Below are 23,770 nucleotides of genomic sequence, written 5' to 3'. Positions count from 1 at the left end.
AACCAATCTTAGCTGCAAACTCAATATAGACTACAAGGTAAGTGTGCAGGCCTCTGAGACTGCACAACACTGAAGAGTGGACCCATACCCTGACCTTCTCCATCAGGGAAGAAGTGAAGTCCTGGATGGAGAGCTGCTAGACTCCAGCAGCCTGCTTTAAGTCATGGCGTTAGGTGTTTTAGATTGGGTGTAACTTGGAAACAGACTGGGGACTATTTTAGGGCGGGAACATCTATGAGAAAGTAGAGGAAGTGTCGCTGAGCAAGGGAGAGGTCAATGAGACAGAGGCCACGGTTGATCAGTTGGGTACCCAGGACATCTCCATTCTGTTCCTCAGTTATTCAGAATTGGGGCTCTGCAGCTACAGACAGGGATGAAGGGCAAGAGTTGTGCCAAGTGTAGCTGAAGGAAGAGTGCAGCCCCCATGCTCGGCAGTCTTTCGGTGTTTGCCTGGGTTGGTGGTTTTTGATACAATACCAGCAAAAAGGGGATGGTGTACACTTACTTCTTTATGGTAATTCAAGGTAAAGACCTGTGGAAATTTTCACTGCTGAGTACCCATCTTAGGGCAGTTGATCAGCTTTGATTTCTTTTGAATTCTATAAGTATGTGTGGTGGGGGTGAGTTCAGGATCTCCAATGGTCAGACGAGGGTGGCAGACTCCCTGAAGCTGGATACAGGTGGGCTGCTGCAAGGGGTGCTGGGAACTGAACTCAGGGCCTCTGGAAGAGCAAACAAGAGTTCTTAACCACTGAGCTTTCTTTACAGCCTTCAGGGTTTTTTTTTGTTTTTTTTTGTTTTTTTTTTTTTTAAATGAACTATTCATTCTCTTCCCCTTCCAGAAGAAACTAAGGATCAGACACTGGGTAACTTCATCTCACTCGGACAGCTGTTATTCCAACTCTAGAGGTCATTAGTCCATTTCCCACCATTTTCCACCATGAGACAACTATGTTTCCTTTAAAAAAAAAAAAAAAAAAAAACCTTTACATGTGTATAGTGTGTATTATGTTGTAGAATATTATTTTAACTGTGTAAAGGTGGTTACGTTGTTTCTGCTGCCTTTGTTCACAATGCAAAGATGTGTTACATTTGTTTGATTAAATAAAATTAACCTGGAATGGGGAGACTGAGTCAGCAATTAGCTGACAGGAAGTGGTAGGGAGGAGCTAAGTGTAGCGAGGGTTCTTGAGGGCTGAGCAGAAGGACGGCCCTTTTTTCAGGAGACATGAATAAGAAGAGGTTAGCTACTTGCTCTTCAGCCTGTCTGAGCTAGCAGGATTCCACCTCAACCTCTGAATGCTGAGTTCTGTAGAAGGATCGAGATTTAGTTAGTTTCCTTTAGCAGCCATGACAGAGAAGGTGCCTGAGGGAACAGAAGTCCCACCTCGCTGCAGGGGTGTGGCCAAACTGCTGCTGGTGGCTGTGGAGTTGCAACTGCTGGCTGGGACAGCAGTTGCTTTAAAGGTGCAGCCACCGTGTTGAATGCAAAGCAACAGTATCACACGTATGTGCATGGTCACTGGGCATGAGAATGCCACAGCACGTGTGTGGAAGTCAGAGGACAATCATGGCTGTTCGTCATCACCTCTACACTGAGAATTCCCTAAAATTAGCGGGTAACAGCAAGTGACCTTGACTGAAATGCAAAAACGACCCAGCAATCACTTTCTACTTTCCTATCACTGATTCTGCTGCTGCTGCTGTTAAATCTAGATAGTGTCAGTGTTCTGGGATACCATGAAGTAGTTTGGGAGCTCTTCTTTCTGTTCATATTTTATTCTTAATCTTTTTAAGAAAAAATTAAAATTTCAAAGATGTTCTGATTACAGTGAATTCCACTACATATTTGTTTCTCTAAGATTCTTTGTCTACGATTCAAAAGCCTGATGTTCCACACAAAAGATTTCCAACACAAATGCTCTGTCTTTGTGCAAGGAGACAAAATCAAGAACAGTAACACAAAGAAGTGTCAACAGAACACCCCTCTCCCCAGTTCTGCCTGACTCCTTTAGAAACAGCACTACCTACTTCTCCTAACTTGCTATTTTTGCAAGGCCATGCTTTTCCAATAGGATTTCTCAGTCTGCCTCTCCTACTCTCTCTACTTCCTTTTCTACCTACCAGTACTTTGGTTCAGTGTTCCTGAAACAATTACCTGGAAACTTAAAGGCAGTTAACATGGACGGTTCAGGACCATGGACAGTGCCACGGTGACATCCTGTAATGGGGGCCAACTGAAAAGTTAGTGTATTATTAAACATATTTGTTGTGGTGCCTAAAAGTGGGTCAAGTTCTAGTCACAATAGTAAACTTCTGCATTATTTTGCTTCATCGACTGGAAAAACATTAACACTATCACAAAGGACAAATGGTTCATAGTAGTCCAGTGATTACTGAACGGATCTTTTAAGTGACTGACTGTCCCCAGTAAACAATCGGAAAGCAAATCTGTGTGTTTTAAAACTGCACATTTACAGTGTCAATGCAATTACCAAAGGTTGGGTCAAGGATGAGAAGTGGATATAACTTCACTATTTTCACTGGAGAGTGCAAGATCAGTTCTAGATATAAAACGAAAATTAGCATAGGCCATTTTTCTCCGATGATAAAAATACAACGTCCTTTGATGAGTGTGTCTTCACAACTGAACAATCCCTTTGGCCGTCTTTTGATCCTAGTGAACTGACAAAGAGGTCACATGAACTTTCACCTGAGAAGAAGCACCCTGACAACTCACTATCTTGTTGGCAGTCAGTGTCTGCTGCTCTAACAGCGGCTGAGCAGCACACAAGCTAATGCCACCCACTGGTACACACGCTGCAGGTGCCACTGCTTCTGGAAAGCTTTCCCCACAGTGGACGGCCTCTTCCCGTTACTCGGTGTACATGGTGATCATGCTGACACGTACTCCTGCCTTGTCCCACTCTTTACACAGAGTATGTATTTAAAGACAAATACATCAAGTGGTGCCAGGTAGCTCGCCTCCCTTCCATCTGCAGCAATGGGTAACACAACACACAGTAACAACCCACAGTCATCTGACTTCTAGAAACTCATCTTTGGCTGCTTGACGCACAGTTTGTGAAGGACAATGAACTCTTCTTTTCAGTGAGATGACACTGACCCCTCCTCCTTTTAGCTTGACCTCAACTGGACAATGTTCAAGTCACCCTTTACGTGCTGCCTCAGATCACCGCTTCCTCAACTTACCCCTGAGGATTCTTGCTGGCAAAGAGCACGAAGGGATGAGGACTCAGGAGCCTTCTTCAAGGATGTGGGTGGAACTAGAAAGCCCGATTTGAACTCTTCAGAGAATTCTCATTCTTCCCATAAGTCATACAGTGCTCTTCGGTGGGGTCCAGACATGAATTCACCTTTTTATCCTACTAATATTGTTATATCACTTGGCACAAATAGAAAAAACAGACACAAGTTTGCCCACATGCAAGTGGTCACGTACTGCTTCCAATGCGACTGGTCAGGCTGCTGCACAAGTGGAATCCTGAGCTCATTCCTAGAATATGAATCCAACAGTGGTTTACATTCGTGTGACAAATCTTGACGTGTCATGAGAACCAGCCAGGTGGTCTTCGTATCAATCGCTTTTCCTACAGTCTGGAATGACCAAGGTGGAAACCCACTTCAGTACCAAACAAAACATCTAACAGTCTTGTAGATCACAGGAAGGGAGAGGGACGCTTTGGCACATCCAGGTGAGGGACCTGACCTTGGCAAGGATTCTTCGTTGCTTTGCTAACCTTAAAGGAACAGCTTCTTCCAGGTTCTTACTCACATAACACAAACTTTTGGCTCTCTCTGCATAGGAATTCTGAGTTATTGCTGCCAGGTAGCATCAAGGCCAACCAAAACATTCTCAAAAAGTATTAAACTCCATGATAGTTTTATTATAAACAGTTTGATTTCACTCATAAGTCTCACTGCTAAAATACCTGTGAGATCGATACTCCATTTGTGGGTCCATGACAGACATATTTTTGCTACTTGGAATAGCACAAGTGATTTCCACTAGGGTCAAGTCAACCTTCTAAAACTGTAGTGAACGGACAGCTTCCCAGAAGCCTGGCTCTCCTACCTGATGCCCCAAAAAACGACCTCAATTTAAATGAAGACGACATCCCATACACACGTGTCTGGATGTATTTCTCACCAGTAACGAACAGTCCCAGTAGACCCTTTGGACTAGTTAACTGGCAGGGAACACACTAATCCTGGTAGGACAAACCAACACCACAGTGCTCAATCGGGAAGGTATGTTAGAACACCTCTAGAACTGCTGTAACGAGACAACTATTTTAGATCAGATTGGGACCCCGTTTGTGGATCTAACCGGAGAAGGGCCCCGGGGTGCATGCCTCGAAGCCCTCCAATTCTGACTCAAATTCTGCCACCATTGTAATAAAGTCTATTTATTCCTCTCTACATGATATTTGAGCTCCTAATTTTGTTAAGACTCAAAATTATTGTGCCTTGTTATTGTTGTATTCACTGGAGTCTTCTTGTAAGACACTTGGAACCCAAACTAACCACGGACTCCAACATAAAAATCCTGAGTTACTTCAATTCTTCATTTGTAAACCCACACATGTACAGCAGCAGCCTACGTGATACGAGTGGAGGGCTCTCTCCATCACTAAATGATTTTAAATATCTAAACTGTTCATCAATAAAAGGAAGTAAACATTTTATATTTGAAATTTTATGGGCAGTTTATTAAGTTCAATGTTGAAAGCTATCAGAAGAATATTCTCCTGAAAAATATGTTTTTTTCTTAGAAAAAAATGAAAGGAAGATCCAAACCCTCTCAGCATAGCCACAGATGCTGTGGCAGTCATGCCTCTCTGGAGTCAGGGAGTCTGTTAGTCCGAGGAGTCGCTCCCTGGGGCCACAGGATTGTAGTCAGGATCGTCCTCAGCATCCTCCAGTTCCAAGTCATCCATTTCCTGGAACAAGGACTCATCCACCTCCACGTTGTTCCCGGCTGTGAAAAGCAAGACAGTCTCAGTCTCGCCTTACACTCGAGAACACACAACCATGGTGTGGGAGGGGGTGAGTGGTGACTCCCAGCTCCTGGGGCAAATCTTTCCTAAGTTCATCAGCAGAGACTCTGACAACACAAGAGCACCTCCAGTCTTCATGTTCATCGTGTTTTTAAAAAAAGGCTCACAGAACACTTCAATGTAGCATGTTACAGTAGAAAACAAGACTCACTGTCTTCTACACAGTGGACCATCACTGAGCCCAGATCATCTCATCTAGTGGTGGCAGATACACATATCATCAAGCTCTGCTGCAATTCTTAACTTTCTGTCGGATACTTGTATACTTCCATTAATATACAACAGAGGGCAAAGGTTCTAATGTGGAACCCTATGAGAAGCATCAGCCAGGCTCTGCCTCAGCATCACTACCCTGAGACGGCCTGAGGGAGACACAGTAGGATACACAGCACTCCCCAATCTGCACAAACGTTACCTTCCTTCCCTCTCGGAGTCTAGCTTACTGACATTCAATCCATAAGAATAGAGAGAGCCTTGAGCAGTTCAGAACTAAAACTATAATGTACCAAGTCCAGGCCAAAGAATAACTGACTCAGGAGTAGTGAAAGTTTCTCAAATATCTTCAGGGAACACCTAACTCCACCAAGAATGAAGCAATTCTAGACGTCTAGAAAAGGCAGAAGAAAAAGTAAGAGCTTCTTGAAGGGAAATACCTGGAGGCAACACAGGCAAGGCCAGACTGAGAGACACTGGCGAGTCTTTTTTCCCCTAGCAACCAACTTCAAAGTTTTACAATTAAATAGGAGTTTCACCTTCTCAAAAGCAGAGCAGTAACTATAGACTACTGAAGGTCCTGAGAAGGAGAGAGAGACTCAGAGGCTGGAGAGATGGTAGAGGACCCAGATTCAATCCTCAGTACCCACATTGTGGCTTACAGCCATCTAACTCCAGTTTCAGCAGATGTAGTGGCCTCTTCTGGCCTCCATGGCAACTAAGCACACATGCAGTGCACACATACATGCAGGCAAACACTCATACACACAAAATAAACAAATCTTTTTAAAAAGGGAGAGAGGTTCAGAGAAATGATTTAGGAGGCTACAATAAAAGTCCAGGCAGAAATAATAGAGCCTTCAAATAAGAGGAAGAGATTGCTGGGAGACATTTCCACAGTAGACTAGGCAGGTCTCTTTGGGAAATCTAGAGATAAAGAGCTACCCTGACCTAAGAGATGAAGAAAGGAGTCAAGATCAAGTGAAGCCAAGCACGTTGGAGCACACCGCTAATTCCAGCACTTGAGGTGCAGAGGCAGGAGGATCTCTCCAAGTTCAAGGCTCGTCTACACAGCAAGTTCCAAGCCAGTCACTGCTATACAGTGGGACACTATGAGAGGGAAAGAGGGAGGGAGGGGGAGAGGGAGAAAGGGAGGGAGGGAGGGGGGGAGGAGGGGAGGGCGGGCAAAAGTAAAGATCCTAAAGTTCCTGAAGCACAAGAGAATGAGATGAGGCTTTGGGGAGCTGGAATTCCTCAGCAAAGCCAGAGAGAATACCCTACTGAATTTCTGCCTTTTTTTGTTTTGGTTTGTCTGAGAGCGTCTCACCCTGTAGCCTAGACAGGCCTGTAACTCACAGTGCAGAACAGTATGGCCTCAAACTTGGGCAATTTTGTTCAGTCTCCAAGTACACAGATTACAGGTGGTAAACTACCATGCCCGGCTTTGGGTTTTGTTTTCAAGACCATAAAAATAGAAACCTTGACCCATCTGCTAGAGAAGGTAATAATATAAATTTGAGGGAAAAAAAAATATTGAGGGCTGCCAGTGTAGCTCAAGGACAGCATTTACTTGCATGCACATGGCCTGGGGTTCAGTTCTTAACACCACAAAGAAAGGGACAGGGTGAGCGCCACTAAGTGCCCCTGTGAGGTCTAGAAGAATGGTTTAGCAGTGAGCGCCATCAACAGTGCCTACTCTTCTCCAGCAGATAACCAGGGCATGTCTGAGAAGCCAAACCTAGACAACTCCAAATGGCAGGGTAGGCGTGAGAGAAGGTTAAGGAGACCTACAACCCTAACAAAGTGCGACTGTGACCAGGCGTGACTAAGCATGGCGGCCAGTCTGAAAGCACAAGCAGGCCAACAGTTGTGCGAGGCAGGCCGTGGTCCACACTACCCTCTGCTGGGCACCGTGGAGGGAGGGAGGACAGCCCTATAAGCATCTGTGGATGGATGGGCAGCTGGAGATGCAGAAAGAACAGAGGAGGTAAGGGAGGAGCACAGGACAAGATGCCCTACAACTGCACACACAGGAGGAAGGGCCAGCTGCCCAGTAGAGGATGCTGGGAGTTCCACATCTGGGGCTTCTCTAAACCCAGAGCAGATCGTGGATTCGCTTTTCCAATGTCTGATAGAGACTTGTGAGGAAAATGTCACCTGAGCTATGCTGTCCCAGTTTTCCAGCCAACAAAGGCTCGTGTATTATAACTGCCACCCTGAGAACGCTGAAGTCATCAGAAAACTTAAAAAGCACACATTGCTATACAATTTAAACATTTAGATAGAGTATATAAATTGATCATCTATTTGAACTTATCTTCAAAATGCCATTTTAACAGGTTTGACAGGATAAATTTCCTCTCGATAGATTAAAAGACGACACATTACACCCACAAGGAAGTCTAACAGTATCTTACCATCCTCCAGGAACTGGATATCAGATGTGTCAAGATTATGATCTGTTTCAAATAACTGTTTCCCTAAAAGAAATAAATATGCTTAATTCAAATGGCACAGCATCCCTTCATCCCTGCAATCACTTCAAAGAGGAAGAGCTCAATGAAACAAATCTGAACATCTGTATTGCCGGGAATTTCAAAAAATTTATGAATTTTGCAGTAGCTTAGCAGTTAAGACTTGTATTCACACTAAAACAGAAAAAAATGAAAAACCTAGGTTCCTCGGGCCTGGAAAACTAAGGGTTTGATTCTCACACTCTGAAGGCTTTTGAGCCTCAATATTCTTATTCCAGGATCCAGATACAAATCCAGAGTCACCAAGAGAAAACAAAGATACAGCACACACAGTAGCTATGACTTGTGTGTGGAGAGATCATGTTCACTACGGCAACCTGTCCTGATCACCTTTGCTGTCAGGGAACGGCGCGGGGTGCGGGGTGAAGGAGTGACTATGCCAGAGAGGCAGCCATACCACTTAGTTTATTTTTCCCGGCTTGTTCTTCTTCTTTCATCCGTTTCTTTTTAATTTCCAGGAGTTCTGCATCAAACTTGGCCTTCCAACTCAAGAAATTCTCAATCGTAACAGGAGTGCCATGGAACAGTTTCTTAGAAAATAAAAGACACAGGCACCCTGTCAACGAGGCAGCAATTTAACAAGTAAAGCCAAGCGCTTTTGTCTTTTAGATATACACAAGCACGAAGGTGAGAGCATTACTCATTTCTGCCTGGACTAGTTCTCTTCAGTTTCAGCAGCTTACTCTGCAGAAGTCAAATTTTAAAAATATTCTTCTTCTAAAAATTAAAAAATAAAGATACTATGCAATGTACTTCTGTACTCGCCATCGTTATTTATTATTAAGAAAGTTGTTGGTTGTATCATCTTTTGGACACACATCAACTCACAACACTGCCATCACTTTTCACTTTACTCAGAGCTTGGCTGATCTCTGTCTAGTTAGCAGCTCACTGCGCCAGGGCTTGAAAGTTCAGTACCACACACCGGCGGCTCAAATGATTCACAACCTTGGTCTCACATGAGTGAGCTTTATCAGTCTGTCACTTGTCACTCACAATATGTCACCAACCAAAATTTCATTCCTAGTAAATTTACTCATTAGTTTCACTATTGTGATTTCCAAATCATCAGAAAAAAGGAAAGATAAATATCAAACAAGCCAACAAAGAGATGTGAAGAAAATGAAGATTTTTCAAGTATACCTTCTCTGCTTCTTCTGCTTCCTTTTCTTTCTGTTTCTTTTCTTCCTCTCTTCTGGTTTTTATCTGATCGACAATCTCATTTAACTTTTCCTGAACGGCTGTCACAAGAGTGAAGATCATCACCATGCCAAGATTTTCCTCAGCCTGCATGAAACAAAGAGCGGTATCGAGAAGCTGCCCAAAGAACCAAAGTTTAGTATAACATCTAAACCCCATGTTTAGAACATGATTCCTCATTCAGTTATACCATATATTTGGATAAGCGAACATTTAAAATTTAAGTAGTGAGCCAGAAGTAGTAGCCTGTAAATCCCAGCACTTGTGAGCCGGAAACAAAGGATCAGAAAACCTTGGCTACATAGGAAGTTCAAGGCCACCCTGGGTTACATGTGCCTTTGTCTTTAATGACTAAGACGTGGTCACAGGAAACAAGGAGGTACTGTTGTTCTAAAATCTGACAATATAGACTTCAAACCAAAATGAGTGGGAAAGATAAAAAAGGGTCATTTCTTAATGATTAAAAGAATTTCAAGAGGAAATGTATGTCCAGAACACGGATGGGTACATGCAATTTTGTAAAAACAAATACTACTAGATGTAACATCAAAGATTAATCCCAGCACCACAGAGTGGATGACTTCAATACCCAAAAAGAGTTGCGAGCTGCCTTGTGGGTGCTAAGAACCAAACCCACGTTCTTTGCAAAGATCCAATTCTTGTTTTGTTGAGTCTCTGTATTTTGTTTTGTTTTGTTTCCACTTCATTTATTGTGGCCCTACATGTAATGATTTCTTTCAGTCTACTGATTTGAGGGTTTGGGTCCTTTGTTTTCTATAGCTTTGAGGTATCTTTTAAGTTATTTGAGATCTTGCTTATTTCTTAATGTAGATAAAGCTATAAACCTCCTTCTTAGGACTGTTCTCATATTCTAAAGGGTCTGGTATGTTGTGTTTTCATTTTCATTTGTTTCTAGGAATGTTTTTATTTCCCTCTTGATTTCTTCAAGGGCCTATTAATCACGCAATAGTGTATTGTTTAATCTCTATGCATTTGTGTGTGCTCTAGAGTTTCTCTTGCTGGAATTATTTGTTTTCTGGTATATTCTGTGACTTGATCTGTGTGCTAATGTATGATCTGTTTTGGAGAAAGTTCCACAGGATGCTAAGAAAATGTATATTCTTCAGTGTTTGGATAGAATGTTATATAGATATTCTTTAAGTCCATTTGATCTATGATATCACTTAATTTAAATATTTCTCTGTAACTCCAGCTCCAGGGGGTCCAATGCCCACTGCTGGTTTTCATAGGCACAGGTACACACACAGTACAAATATATACATACAGTGTAGTACTGTAAACCTGGTCTAAAGCCCATGACTGGGGAGGTCACAGATCCTAATGGAGAGCCTACTCAGCTAAAGTTAAACAGTCTTCTAAGTACTTATGTTTGTACTTATAGATTAATGCTGTTCCCAGTCTTGGAGAGAATCCTAACTGCCCAAAGTGCTGAAAATAAGTGACTGCTGACTCCTCATCTCTAAATGGCACATGTATATCAGCCCATTCTACCAAAGTTCAGGGACCATCATGGAAAAAGGTGTGGAAAGAGTAAGAGCCAGAGGATAGGGAGGTATTCTGTGTCTTCTGAATGACATGCCATTGAGTCATGAACTCATGACAGCTGTAAAGACATACACAAAATCTGTATTAGATTAAACCTGTCAAAATCCCAACATTGAAGGTAGAGGACACAAGGCCCCACCCTCAGCTGAGGAGCTATGGGCAGCTGGTAACTTCTACGGGAAGGAGTCATGTTCCTTCGGGGTATGGCCAATGGTGGGTTGCCCATGCTCCCGTGAACAGCCCCTTACCAGGTGAATAGATAACACTAACTGGTCTACGTGAGCTCTTTAAAAGAAGGGCTAGAGAGATGGTTCAGTGAGGTTAAAAGCAAACCGCTCTTTCAGAAGACCAGAGTGCAGTTCCACGCCCCTCCATCAGACAGTCACAACTGCCTGTAACTCTAGTTCCAGGGGGACCCAACACCTCTGTGGGCACCTGCACCCCACGCACAGGGACACATATACATACACATAATTAAAAATAAATCCTTAAAACAACAAAAAAGGAAGAACAGGATGTGAAGGTGGGAGGGGTTTTGTTAAGAGAGGGTCTGGGGTAGCATTATATACATGCATGAAATTCTCAAAGAATAAAAATCTTGTCTTTCTTAAAGATGCTTTGTGGTTGTGTATCATGAATTCTGATTGGTCAATGTACTATTTACATACATTTAAAAACATTTTCTAGCCAACATTTAATACTAAGGCCAATAAAATATGCTACTATAAAGCAAAATTATTTCCTTACCTGCAATGCCAGTAATTTTAAAATGTCTGAGACATCATTATCTTCTAGATTTTCCTGGGAGAATATTTCATAAAGGGGAGCTTCATCAGGGTATTTTTCACTATATGTAAACTTGAGAGTAGTCTGGACAGCTAAAGCACAAGATAAAATTTTAATAGAAATACATTAAAAATATAAAAAAAATTCAGTGTTTCTACTGAGTCAATAATTTATAAAATCAGTAAAAAGTAGTACAATAGAATTACTAATTTAAACAACAATCTCAAAGAGATGAGTGAAACAGATCAAGGAAAGGCAGAAATCCCTTCCTGCCCATGAAACATATTTACCACCTAGGAGCACTTAACTATACTGTATTTCAGAGGACTGACAATATCATTTTGTAAAAAATCCTGGCAAGGCTGGGCGTTGGTGGCGCACGCCTTTAATCCCAGCACTCGGGAGGCAGAGCCAGGCGGATCTCTGTGAGTTCAAGGCCAGCCTGGGCTACCAAGTGAGATCCAGGAAAGGCGCAAAGCTACACAGAGAAACCCTGTCTCGAAAAACGAAAAAAAAAAAAAAAATCCTGGCAAACAAAAACTTAAGTGAAAATAATATTAGCATTTTTGTTGTTGTTGTTGTTTTGCTTTTTTGAGACAGGGTTTCTCTGTGTGGCCTTGGCTGTCCTGGAAGTCACTCTGTAGCCCAGGCTGGCCTAGAACTAGTCTCACACTCAGCCTTTACTAGAGGAAGTCCCTGACTGCAGAAGACTTAGCGGTAGACTGATTCATATTCAAATACGCGCAATGATAGCAGGATGCTGATAACTAGGTGGCTAGGTGACACATTTTTTTTTTTTTTTTTTTTTTTTTTTTTTTTTTGGTTTTTCGAGACAGGGTTTCTCTGTGTAGCTTTGCGCCTTTCCTGGGACTCACTTGGTAGTCCAGGCTGGCCTCGAACTCACAGAGATCCGCCTGGCTCTGCCTCCCGAGTGCTGGGATTAAAGGCGTGCGCCATAGGTGACACATTTTTACAGCGGGCAGGTTGAGAGGTTAGCTGGGAAGTTTTCAGGTAGACTCATCTACACTAATAGTCTTAACTTTATGCCATTTAGAAGTGCAATTCTTATGAGCACACTAGTGCAAGGTAAATGCTGCAGCCCAGCACATGGGTGGGTGCTCTGGTCCATGAACAGCATGGAGGCAGTCAAAAATGATAACCCTTTGTAATTCAATCTACGATCTTTTATTTAGAGTTTATCATTCCTGTTAGTCACATCTTTATTATTAAAGCCTAGCAATTAACAAATATTTCTTTGCTTTGTAAGAGGGGGTGTGCCACAATGCACATGTGGAGATCAGAGAACTTACAGATGTTGACTTCCTCACCACGTAGGTTCTGAGAATCAAACTCAGGTTGTGAGACTTAGCAGCAAGTATCTTTTCCCACTGATCAGCCCCATAACCCACTAATTAAGATGAAATAATTCAAATCCATGTTGCTCTCAACTAGAAGGCCGAAGCCTACAGGACTGATACTGTTTTAATTTTCATGCTAAATTTCAATAAGTATTTGTATGGGCCTCTTGTGGTGGTACAACTCTATAAGCTGAGCCCTCAGGGGGCTGACCTATGTGGATCATGAATTCCAGAACAGCTGCTGGGAATTGTTTTTTAAATATTAATCAAATTAGATGATTTTTAAAAGCACTAATGAACCAAAGCTGGGAACACAGGCAGCTCAGTGGCAGAGCGCTTGCCTGTGTGTTCAAGGCCTTCATTCAACTGGAGTTCTGTAAAATAAAAAAGCACTTCAGAGGCAGGCACAGGCAGGGGGACTGAGTGTGCAAGGCCACCCTGGGTTATACAGGGAGATCCCATCAGACCTAGATGCAAGGTTTCGGGTGAACTAGGTAAATTCTTAACACTGTGCTCTAGTCCTCAGCCAATAACAACAAATGAAAACCAGTAACTGCCAAGAGATTAAAATCACAAGAAGTAAACTTAACACATAGAATTCACCGCAGTCAGCATATTAGTATTTACCTCTACTCTCTGGAGTTCTAGAATTCATTGTTTTCATGTTCATTAACCCGAGAATATTTTTAAAGACACAGTGTAAACAACTGCAGTGAATTTTATCCTGCAGATACATTAAAACACACTTAACTATTTTAAGTAGTTACATTTTTTGTTTGTTTTTAAGTAGGTATTTTTGTGGCTACTGTGTGTGTGTTATAGTTTCACTGAATAGCTCAGGCTGACCTGAATTGAAAATTGCCTTGCCTCAGTCTCCTAAAGGATGGGACTCTAAGCATGTATTACTATACCTAGTAAAAAGCATAAGCTTAAAAAAAAAAACCAAAACTTACTGCTTCTACTATAAGCAATCCCAGGTATCCATTATAGAAAAGACATACCTACAATCTCAAACCTAACAGGTACATCATTCCAATTCCTTCAATATTAAAAATGAGCCAACTTCCTTAAGAATGTCACCACTTACTGGCTAAGACAGAACCAGTATGATTATTATGATTATGATGACATCCCATGTATCATTTACCTTCCTTACAATAATATCCCGTAAGCAGAAGTGCACAGAGGGTTATTTTCTTACATCCCTTGTTCCATGATCTACCAAGGTCAATTCTTCAGTCGCTGCTCCATGATCTTACACATGTAAGTTTCTACAACCCTTGCTCCACAATCTAACAAGGGTCAATTTTTACATCCCCTGCTCCATGACCTAACAGCTATCCTGTACTAATCTAAACTCAAAACAGCATATTTCTCTGCTTGCCAACACTGAAAATCTACTGGATAAGATGAAATATCTTCATTTTAATTTGCCTTAAGTACTAGTGGCTAGTTTTTAAGTAATCATTTATAACTCTATGTCTAGAAACTATGCATCAATTTCCTGTCCACTCTTTTACTAATCGCTTCATTAAGATAAAGTATAGGCCCAGAACTCAGGATGCAGAGGCAGCAGATCTCTGTGAGTTCGAGGCCAGCCTGGTCTACAGAGTGCGTTCCAGGACAGCCAGGGTTGTTACATAAAGAAACCCTGTCTTGGAAAAAAATTTAAAAATAATAAAGTAAAATGAAGTATAGGAACAAAAACAGCATGACCTAGGTACTGTTTTAAACACCGTTAAAAAGCATTTCTCAAATTAAGGATGAACTGTTCACAACTACTACTACAGGAGTGTTATTTGCTCCCAACGAAGGTACTGTTCAGAATATGGGAATGATCTCCAGAAAGTTTAATAAGAAAATTAAATTTTGTCTCAATGAGTGCTGCCATGCCATTGTGCACACACACACATATACTGGTTTCACATTGCCAACTGATGCTGAAGAGTTGGGGGGCAGGGTGAGAACAATATTTATTTGGAACTTTAATACACTAACATTGTAGAAACTTACCTATAAAAGTACAAAAAGAGTAACTTTAGCAGTCTTTTCATTGAGATTGCAAAATATCTCAATGTGAAACTCATTTTCCATAACATAACAGTTTTCAAGTGATAACCACTAAAACTGACTGATCTTGTTACCACAGAACTTGTTACCACGTGAGAAAAACATTCTTGAGACTGTCAACTTATATGTAACTTTCAAAATTATTAACTGACTTAGACCAAAAATAGATAACCTTCATATTCTCACTAAATTTAATTTATTAGCTTACTAGTTTTAAAGCTATTTTATTTCGGGGGTAGGGAGACAAGGATAAGCAGATAGGTGCACATCCCACTTGTTTATAACAGCAAATGCTCAATAAATAATCTACACTTCCGAGGAAAAGAGCAGCATTTGAAAGGTCGTAGTCACCTGACAAATGCTTTGAACAAAAATCTCCACCTTCTCTTCATCTGCTGTACTATCAACCTGAATTCTTCATTTTTAAACACCAAGCATACTGGCCAGACAGACTCCAGAGCCTGGGCTGCCTCTGTCCCCAGGAGTCACACCTCCACAGTAAACACAGGCTTCAAACACAACAGTGGCGGCCCTCAGCACCTCCAGCCCTGCGATGCCCTGCACAAGGGCCGCAGAAGGAGCCTAGAAAAGCAGCGGAATTTCACCGTGCTTACTTTCGTCATTTTCTCCAGCCTCTGACGTCACAGTGATGGTGAAGCTGGGCGGATTCTCTGATAATACTGCAAGAAAACAGACACAGCAGTTAGCAGGATGCTTCCTACAGCGGACACTCCCACTGGTTTATCGCTGCTCAGCACTAGAAATTCATACCTCACCTGTGTTTTCATTTCAACCACTACAGACTAACAGAACACTGAAATGAGAAAGCCATCATTTCAATCGAGAGTAATTTAAAAAAAAAAAAAAAAGATTTATTTATTCATTATGTATATAGTGTTCTGCCTACATGCCAGAAGAGGGCACCAGATCAAATTATAGATGGTTGTGAGCCACCATGTGGTTGCTGGGAATTGAACTCAGGGCCTACTGGAAGAACAGTCAGTGCCCTTAACCTCTGAGCCATCTCTCCAGCCCCGAGAGTAATCTTAATCTGCAAAGAAGTACCTTTAGTTAAACAACTCTCTAATTAATTATTAGATCATTTATATTTTATTCCAAAATCTACCAGTACATGAAATGCATTCCAAAAAAAATCCCAAACAGAATGGTAAACAAAAACTTTGGCATTTTTTTTTCACCAGCCACGCCCACTGATATATTCATGTTATGATGGATTATTATATTATCTTGTTATTTTCTATAAGTGAAGTCAAAGCTAATCTTTCCAAAAGTCTGGGCCTTTACCATCTTTCACACAATTAGAAAAGAAGTTAGATAAGAATCTAAACATCAAATTACTTAAAACTTACAAAGCCAGACATGTAAGTCAACATTTACATAGACAAGGAAGCTTGAGAGATCACTTTAGAACATGTCCAATAACATCTGTTGATCATCTACTCTCACACAAGAGTATTATAAAATGCTTGAGGAACCCCAAATCAGTGCCCAGCGGGGTCTGGAAAGTGAGCAAATACTGACTTAATGGACGAAATGGAAAAGGTAACAAAGGAAACGCTAAAAACCAAGTGAAAAGTAACCAGGACGCCTCTAGCTGCAGGGGTGGCCACAGCGTCTAAGCCTTGCTCCGCCCCTGGGAAGCATGGCCTCAAGGTTGGCAGCAGCTGTGTGAGAGCTCTGAGGAGCACAGATCACTCAGCCACTGTGGAGACTGCACGGCTTCAAACTGCCCAGGCACTTTCTGAAGCCACCACAGACTCGTGTTATCAGTAATGTTTTTAAGATGGAGACCCTCATTGTGACTTGGGTTTAAAACACAATGATTAGCTGGGCAGTGGTGGCGCACGCCTTTAATCCCAGCACTCGGGAGGCAGAGCCAGGTAGATCTCTTTGAGTTTGAGGCCAGCCTGGGCTACCAAGTGAGCTCCAGGAAAGGCGCAAAGCTACACAGAGAAACCCTGTCTCGAAAAAACAAACAAACAAAAAACAAAAACAAAAAAAACACAATGATGCCCAAAAGATGAACTGGACTCAAACTGTCCATCACAGTCTCAGACAATACACCGTTGCTGAAAAGGCATTGGAAGCTTCTTAAAAGCTCCCAAATAGGTTATTACCGATTTTAAATGTTTATTACACTACATTATGTACATTTCATTATTCTTCCTTAGCATTAACATATCATGAGATGTAAATACTGTGACACAGAAATAAATGGCATACCAACCAACAAGGACTCCAGGAGGCTAGTAGCCTAACAAACACAGCCATGCTGACTGAGCACCACGGTGTACGTGTGCTGTGCCATGCAGTTTAACAAAAATCCTTTAAATCCAATACCAAGATCATGGGTTTACACTCTTAATACAGTCCACCTAATTTAAGATATTAAATACAAAATAATTTACCTTATATACCACTAAAAAAGATGCCAATTAAACCATGATACGTAAGTTCTTATGTTAATCATGTTCAAATAAACGACACACGTCTCAGAAACAGTTACATCCATTGTCACCTCAAGGCCACAATGAGGACACTGAACCGCAGAGCTCTCTCATAAATTACCTCCATGCAGCTCTGCGGTTGTAAGTGGTAGTATGAAAGGAACCACACAGGGCTTCCTTTTAAAAGGAAAAGAACATTTCCAGCTGATGAATTTCAGGACTGTTATTTGAATGGGTCTGAAAGCCATGAACGGCACAATAGGAAGTAAAGGGGAGGAAGGGGGATGTGTGTGAGGGTGGCGGGTCACAATGGCCGGGAAGCTGAACTGTTGTCAACCGTGGGATGGACAGACATAAGTGGAGCAGTGCAAGGACAGCTCACAGTGCAAGCCTCGGCAGGAACAGCTTCAGCAGCTGGAACCGTGGCTCTGCACAGGACAGTGTATCTAGCGAGAGTACACAGGACAGGAGGCAGGTTGTACAAGCAACCAGGCAAGGCTAATGAGGCCCTGAACTAGGATGGGAGCCATGGGAAGAGCAGGAAATTGTGATGACAGCTGGAGCGGGCAGCTGCGGATATGGCGCCACTAAGCCAAATAGGAGTGCGGAAGGAATGGGACGGATATGTTAGAATAGAGGGAGGCCTGCAGGGAGGAGTGGACAATCAAAAGAGCCAACAGGAGAACCAATAAGGCCTCAGTTCAATCCGGATCTTCTGATAACAGCCAAAGCTATCAGACCAAGGAGATCATTAGGATTAGATGAGAGCACTGGAGACACATGATAAAAGACAAAGGCTAACAATTAGAGAAAAAAGTGAGAGGGGGAAAAACAACTGCCGGAGAGTAAAAGCGGCAGCCACAGAAGAGAGTAACAAACCATAAAGAAGCATTACATAAATCACAGGACAGAGTCTCAGGGTGGAGGATAGCCCTGTTATCCCACCCCACCCCACCCCAGCCCATCTCTGCTCCGCTTCCTAGCATGGAGGTTTATCACATTACCTGCTTTTAAAAGCAGTTCTCAGGACAGTCTGGTGGCACCTGCCTGCAATCCCAGCGTTTAGGAGGTGGAGGGAGGACAGTCAGGAATGCAAGGATGTCCTCAGCCACAGAGGGCACTGGGGGCTAGCCTGAGCTAATCGAGGACCTGACAAAGGCAGGGAGGGTGGCAAACAACAAAAACTAACAGCAGCTCTCTATCTGTCCTCAGAGAGTTGGGAGAGACGGGGCTATCCAGTCCACACACTAGAAGCCCTAGTCCGGGCGGAAACACCAGGTTTGACACAAGTCTCTATAGTATGCACTGTACAGTTTGTGTACGGAGGACCTACTGACAGAGCAGATCTGACCCCGGCAGGGCCGTCAGTCATCTGGTTCCTGCTCCCCTGTTAGTGCTCTCTCATTTCTTCATTTCCCACTTCTGACTTCAGGCTCTAGCAATGCCATCACTTGTATTCAGCACAGTGTGTCTGTTGCGGAATGTTTAACTAGGCAAAGATGTGTTACCTATGTTTATGCTGCATTTGTTTAACGATGTAAATATGATGTTGCCTTAGGGGGCTGGTAGGCAGAGAGAAGTCAGAGGAGGAATGCGGGCTTGAGAAGAGAGAGGGAGAACAAGAAGGAGAGAACAAGGGAGAAAGAGGAGAAAGAGGGAGACACCTGGGGCCAGCCAGCCAGGCAGCCACCAGCAGCCAGACAGAGTAGGACACACAGTAAAAAGCCCAAAGTCAAACATAGATGTAGAGAAACAGGTTAAATCAAACTGTAAGTGCTAGTGGGACAAGCACAAACTAAGGCCAAGCGTTCATAACTAATCACAGGTCTCCATAAGTCTCCGTGTCATGATTTGGGAGCTGGTGGTGGCCAAAAAGAAAGCCAGCTACGTGTGTCAAGCCAGAGCCCTGCTTCTGCACATCACGTCCCTGGGAAAGAGTTTCCTTAGTTCCACTTAGCTCATCACCTCTGTTTTCCAAAACTCTCCTTCCCTACTTCCCTAGAAGACTGGGTTCTTTAACGTGTAGCTAACAAATACTTAGTAAATGAAGATGCCGAAGGGACACAGAGAGGCTAGCAAGAATGACACCGAACAACTGACCCCCGACAACAGACTAGGAAGGAGAGGTGGAGCGAAGGAAGAAAAACTACCAATCCACCAGAAACCACAAGAGCCCTGTAAGGGCTGGGAACAAAAAACACGGGACCACAAAGGTCACAGAGGCGGGAATCTACCTGGCAGTTCTAAGGTGTGCTGATGTCCACATGCAGCAGGAAGTCAAAATCATTAGCTAATGCAGACGGCGGAGGATGAGACCCCGTTACCAGAAGGAGCAGCAACTTACACGGTCTGTTTCTAATAAGGAATCTCTTATGCTTACTGAACTGTTACGAAGTATTTACATCTACATTACTTCCCATCAAACACTTGAAGAAATCCAGGCTTGCAAAGGACACCACACCAAGCTGCCACTTTAAAGAGGGAGGAAAAGGAAAATAAAGGCTAAGGAAGAGAAATGCCAGAACACTCTTACGTGATGCGGTAAGTTCCTGCTACAAAAATGAAGACAGATATGCCTTCTGACAGCTACCAGGAATTTTCCTTAAAAACTGCTAGCTCCCCACCCTAACCAACCCTCAATTTTTATCTCTGCTGCCGCTGCTACCAACTTGACCGAAACGGTGAGACCACACCTTAAGGATGACAAGTCCAGAAGCCCCTTCCTGAAGGAACTTTCCTGAATGGGTGCTGCCATGAGACTTTTACGTACAATAAAAATAAACTTTTACTTCTAAAACCTAACTTTATTTAGGATGTCTGTCACAGCTGAATCTAAAATAAAACAATAATAAAAACAAATAAAATGAGGGGAATCAGGGGATAGTGCCAATGTGGGGATGGGAAAATTACTCAATTGTATTTGCAAAAATCAACAATCCCTGGATTCTGTTTTGTTCAACATGAGATTTCACCATGAAACCCAGGCTGGCCTGCAATTTCCAATCCTCCTGACTCAGGCTTCCAAGTGCTTGGATTATATGCATGTAGCACACCTGTGGATTCCTGAGTTCTGCGGATGGAGCAATCCCATTCTAATGTACTGCTTGCTCCAATGCATGGCTGTGGGTTAGGACAAGCCGCGGGTGCTGATGGAGCAATCCCATTCTAATGCACGGCGTGCTCCAATGCCCAGCTGTGGTAAGTTAGGATAAGCCACGGGTGCCAGACTTCTACCGCTGTGAAAAGAGCACAATATTTTTGACGTGACGTTTATTGTGTATGTGTGTGTGCTTATGTGTGTGTGGTGTATGCATGTGTGTGGTATGTAGTGTGCATGAGTGTGCGTGTGTCCCAGGTGTGAAGAAACCTGCAGAGACAAGAAGGGATGTTGGATCCCAAGAGCTGGAGCTACAGGCAGGTGTGGGGCATCTGATATGGGTTCCTAGACAGTGCAGAAGGTGTTCTTAACCCCTAAGCATCTCTCCAGCCCAAGATCAAAGTACTTTTGAGAAAAGTAGTGGGTTTCTGGGCATAGTAGAAAGAATTAATGAACAATCAGAGGAGATGCCAGGTGATACAGAGAACATGAAATAGATGGAATTGAGGGTTTTGTTTAAAACATAATGGAGATGATGTCTAAAAGCTATGCCAACAGGCTATATACAAACAGCCTTGGTTTTTCACACACACACACACACACACACACACACACACACACACAACCAGAAAGCTCCTATTAAAATAGGTTCTTTGCTTGATGGGGGTAACTAACCTTTCAGAAAGTATTTCTCAAAAGTCTGCTTTCACAACACACTCTCTGCTCTTCCTTTATGATACCGCCGTAACTACTGAGTGCTAATGACTTCTATCAAAGGAGACTGACAGAAGAAATACAGGATTATGTCCGCTCTTGGTAAAGCCAACAGAATTAAGGGAACTTGCTTTTGGTTAACTGAAGGTCAACCACTGACTTCCAAAAACCTCCCCCACTACCATATATTCTAATACAGAAATGGAAATAACTAACTTCTACTAGCTGAGCAGATCCTTGTCAAGTGAGGCACCACTGATGGAGAACAGTATCAAGAGTCTATTTATACTCTGCAAAGCTACTTGTTAGGAGGGTGGATCAAAGTGCAGCCAAGCTACAGAACAGGCAAAAGGAAGAAACTGTAGCGTGGTGATGGTTCACAACAAACGCAACACTGGATCAAAAGGTCATCGCAAATATAACAGCAGCAGATTATAAGTTTCAGCAAGGTCTGTGGGCCAGAAGTTGCCTTTCTGATATCACACAAGGTCAGGTGTTCCTAACAAATGCTTCTCTCCTAGTTCACAAATATCCATTACAGAGAGGGTAGGGTGAGGCAGGGTGAGATCCAATCCCTTCACCAGATGGAGCATTTGCCAAATCCAGTACTAAATGTGATTCAAAATGAGGTGAGAAATCTGTGAACTAGTGTTCTTGGCAAACCGACACAGGGTAACTTTCTTAAACCTAAATGTAAGTATGGAAACATAAATCCAACAAGCCACAAAACAGAACTTAGAAATCCTCACAATTTCCAAGATCAAGCACAGAAATATTTTATTTCAAAGTCCTACCGTTTCCCTAAAAGGTTTCATAAGAAAATGATCAAAAGCAATGCAAAAATCCCTAACATGTATAAATCAAGATGTTTTATTTATTGCAAAATGTGTACGGATAGGAATTACAAGCAGGATCAACTGGTAACTATGGAAGCGTTGAATGCATCACAACAGTCACAAACTGTCACCTATCACCCTGGCTCAGGCTCCTCAGGCACTTATGCGTCTGACAAGAATTTCAAATACTACAGTTATTGGGACCTAGTAAACTTTGACACAATACTGCTTTATAGGACTTACAGTATATCACCTTGTAAGACGCACATGCACAGTATTCAGCAAAGGGCACCTTTACATCAAAGACAAGTTAAGAATATTATACACCGCATGCATTTTTGCTTCTGCCTACAAAAGGCTCGTGCCTATTATATTTCGAGTACTAGAAAGGTCTAAACATCATGATTAAGACTATCTGGCAACTGACCCTATTTTAGTTTGACATCGACATAGAAGCAAGGATAGAGAAGGGAGCCAGACTCCATACACACTCACCCAGGTAACGACACTCTCAAACCCCTCTTCACTCATCCCCTTAACATCCTCAGCACAGCTGTATTGCTGGTGAGAGAACATGAACACACAGGGGTAGCTGAGAGACTTCTGCCTGTTGGCAAAGCAAAACAAAACGTGCCACCATCGCAAGCAGTTGATCAAAAGGTGAAGCCAAGAAAATAAAAAACAAAAACTGAACAATGAGAAGGCGGGTTTGGAGTTCAGGAGTTAAAGCAATGCCCCTTAGGCTCTTAATCCAGATAATCGGTGATACTGGCAACATTGGGAGGAAGAGCTGTGGAATGTAAATCCCACCAAACTGGAGCCTACACTACGCGTTCAAACTGGCTTCACCTCGACTGCTCTCCAATCTTGAAAAACCATAGACAGGTTATCCACGAAAACACAGGCTCACGCGGAAGAATTCTCCTAATGAATTAATTTCTCACACGTTCCCCCTTAGCCCAAATCTGCTCTTCCTTCACCTCGGCTTGAAGCTGGATCCCAAACCTAAGTCTGCAGGGTGAAAGGACAGAGAAGAACTGGGGGCCTCTGGCAGGAGGACCCAGAGCGCAAGCCACTGGCCTTCCTGAGCCTCCAGAACCTCGACGGAGTCTAAGACACCGTGCAATCGTTAACACCTAAGATCCAGGGCGGCCCCATCGTACAGCAGGCATTCTGACTAATGCCCGATCACTCTTATACTTAAATAAAGCAGACAAGCCCGAGTGCTCGGCTCTCAAGACTCAGCACGTCAACCACCACTGCAGGAAAAACAGCTGCTACTTCATAAGAGGGTAAAACGAGGAGAGAGGGAAGGGGGGAAAAAAAGACACTCGGCCCGCGGCGCAGGCGAAACTCATCGCACTCCGAGAGTTTCTTTGAATCTCGGGGAGGCTGCGGTTACGTTGACACCAAAGTGCTCGGGATCGACTTCCCGAGGGCCTCGGCCGGGCCACCCGGCCCTGCAGATCTCAGGGCAGGGGAGAAGGGAGCCGGCAGGGTGCTGGAAACTTGACTGGGGAGCCTGGGCAGAGGGGCGGCAAGGGAGGGCCGCGCGGCCCGGGGCCTCCGCCCCAGCGCGGGCGGCGGCCCAAGTCACCTGTGAAGGAGTCGGGATAGATGGACTCCAGAGCCTCCAACTCGTTGCGTTGCTCCTCGCCGTAGTCTGTCATCGTGGCCCGCGCTGCTGCTGCCCGTGCATCGGCGCGACACCCCGGCGGCAGGCTGCAGCGGACACGGCGGCCGCCGGCTGCCGAGCGGGCGCACGCGCAGAGTCCAGCGGGGAAAAGGCCTGGACCCACGCCTGGCCCCGGCCTGCAGAAGGGGGGGGATCCCGATGCCTGCGTCGG

At 43.4% G+C, this 23,770-nt stretch overlaps 1 protein-coding gene across 1 annotated transcript; it reads right to left on the bottom strand.

Moving 5' to 3' along the window:
- Nucleotides 1–4,704: 4,704 nt before the first annotated feature.
- On the bottom strand, nt 4,705–23,724 carry Rwdd1 (RWD domain containing 1). Its single transcript, XM_006984325.4, has 7 exons — nt 23,521–23,724; nt 15,423–15,488; nt 11,342–11,472; nt 8,972–9,115; nt 8,226–8,358; nt 7,712–7,774; nt 4,705–5,002 (listed from the first exon to the last, which is right to left on the bottom strand). Exons 1-7 carry the CDS (start codon nt 23,591–23,593, stop codon nt 4,881–4,883), a joined length of 732 nt encoding a protein of 243 aa, XP_006984387.2. The 5' UTR covers nt 23,594–23,724; the 3' UTR covers nt 4,705–4,880.
- Between the last annotated feature and the right edge of the window lie 46 nt (nt 23,725–23,770).

The sequence above is a fragment of the Peromyscus maniculatus genome, chromosome 16, assembly GCF_049852395.1.
Source record: "Peromyscus maniculatus bairdii isolate BWxNUB_F1_BW_parent chromosome 16, HU_Pman_BW_mat_3.1, whole genome shotgun sequence".
Taxonomy (NCBI): Eukaryota; Metazoa; Chordata; class Mammalia; order Rodentia; family Cricetidae; genus Peromyscus; species Peromyscus maniculatus.
This window is presented reverse-complemented; position numbering and strand designations above follow the sequence as displayed.

Bases quoted from the DNA above. Each gene is read 5' to 3' on its own strand.
- Rwdd1 (XM_006984325.4), bottom strand. From the start codon at position 23,593: ATGACAGACTACGGCGAGGAGCAACGCAACGAGTTGGAGGCTCTGGAG. The intron at 11,473-15,422 runs GTAAGCACGGTG...CTTGTGCTTTAG, and splicing joins GGCTGGAGAAAATGACGAAA to CTGTCCAGACTACTCTCAAG. The intron at 7,775-8,225 runs GTATGGCTGCCT...TATTTCTTTTAG, and splicing joins CGGGAAAAATAAACTAAGTG to GGAAACAGTTATTTGAAACA.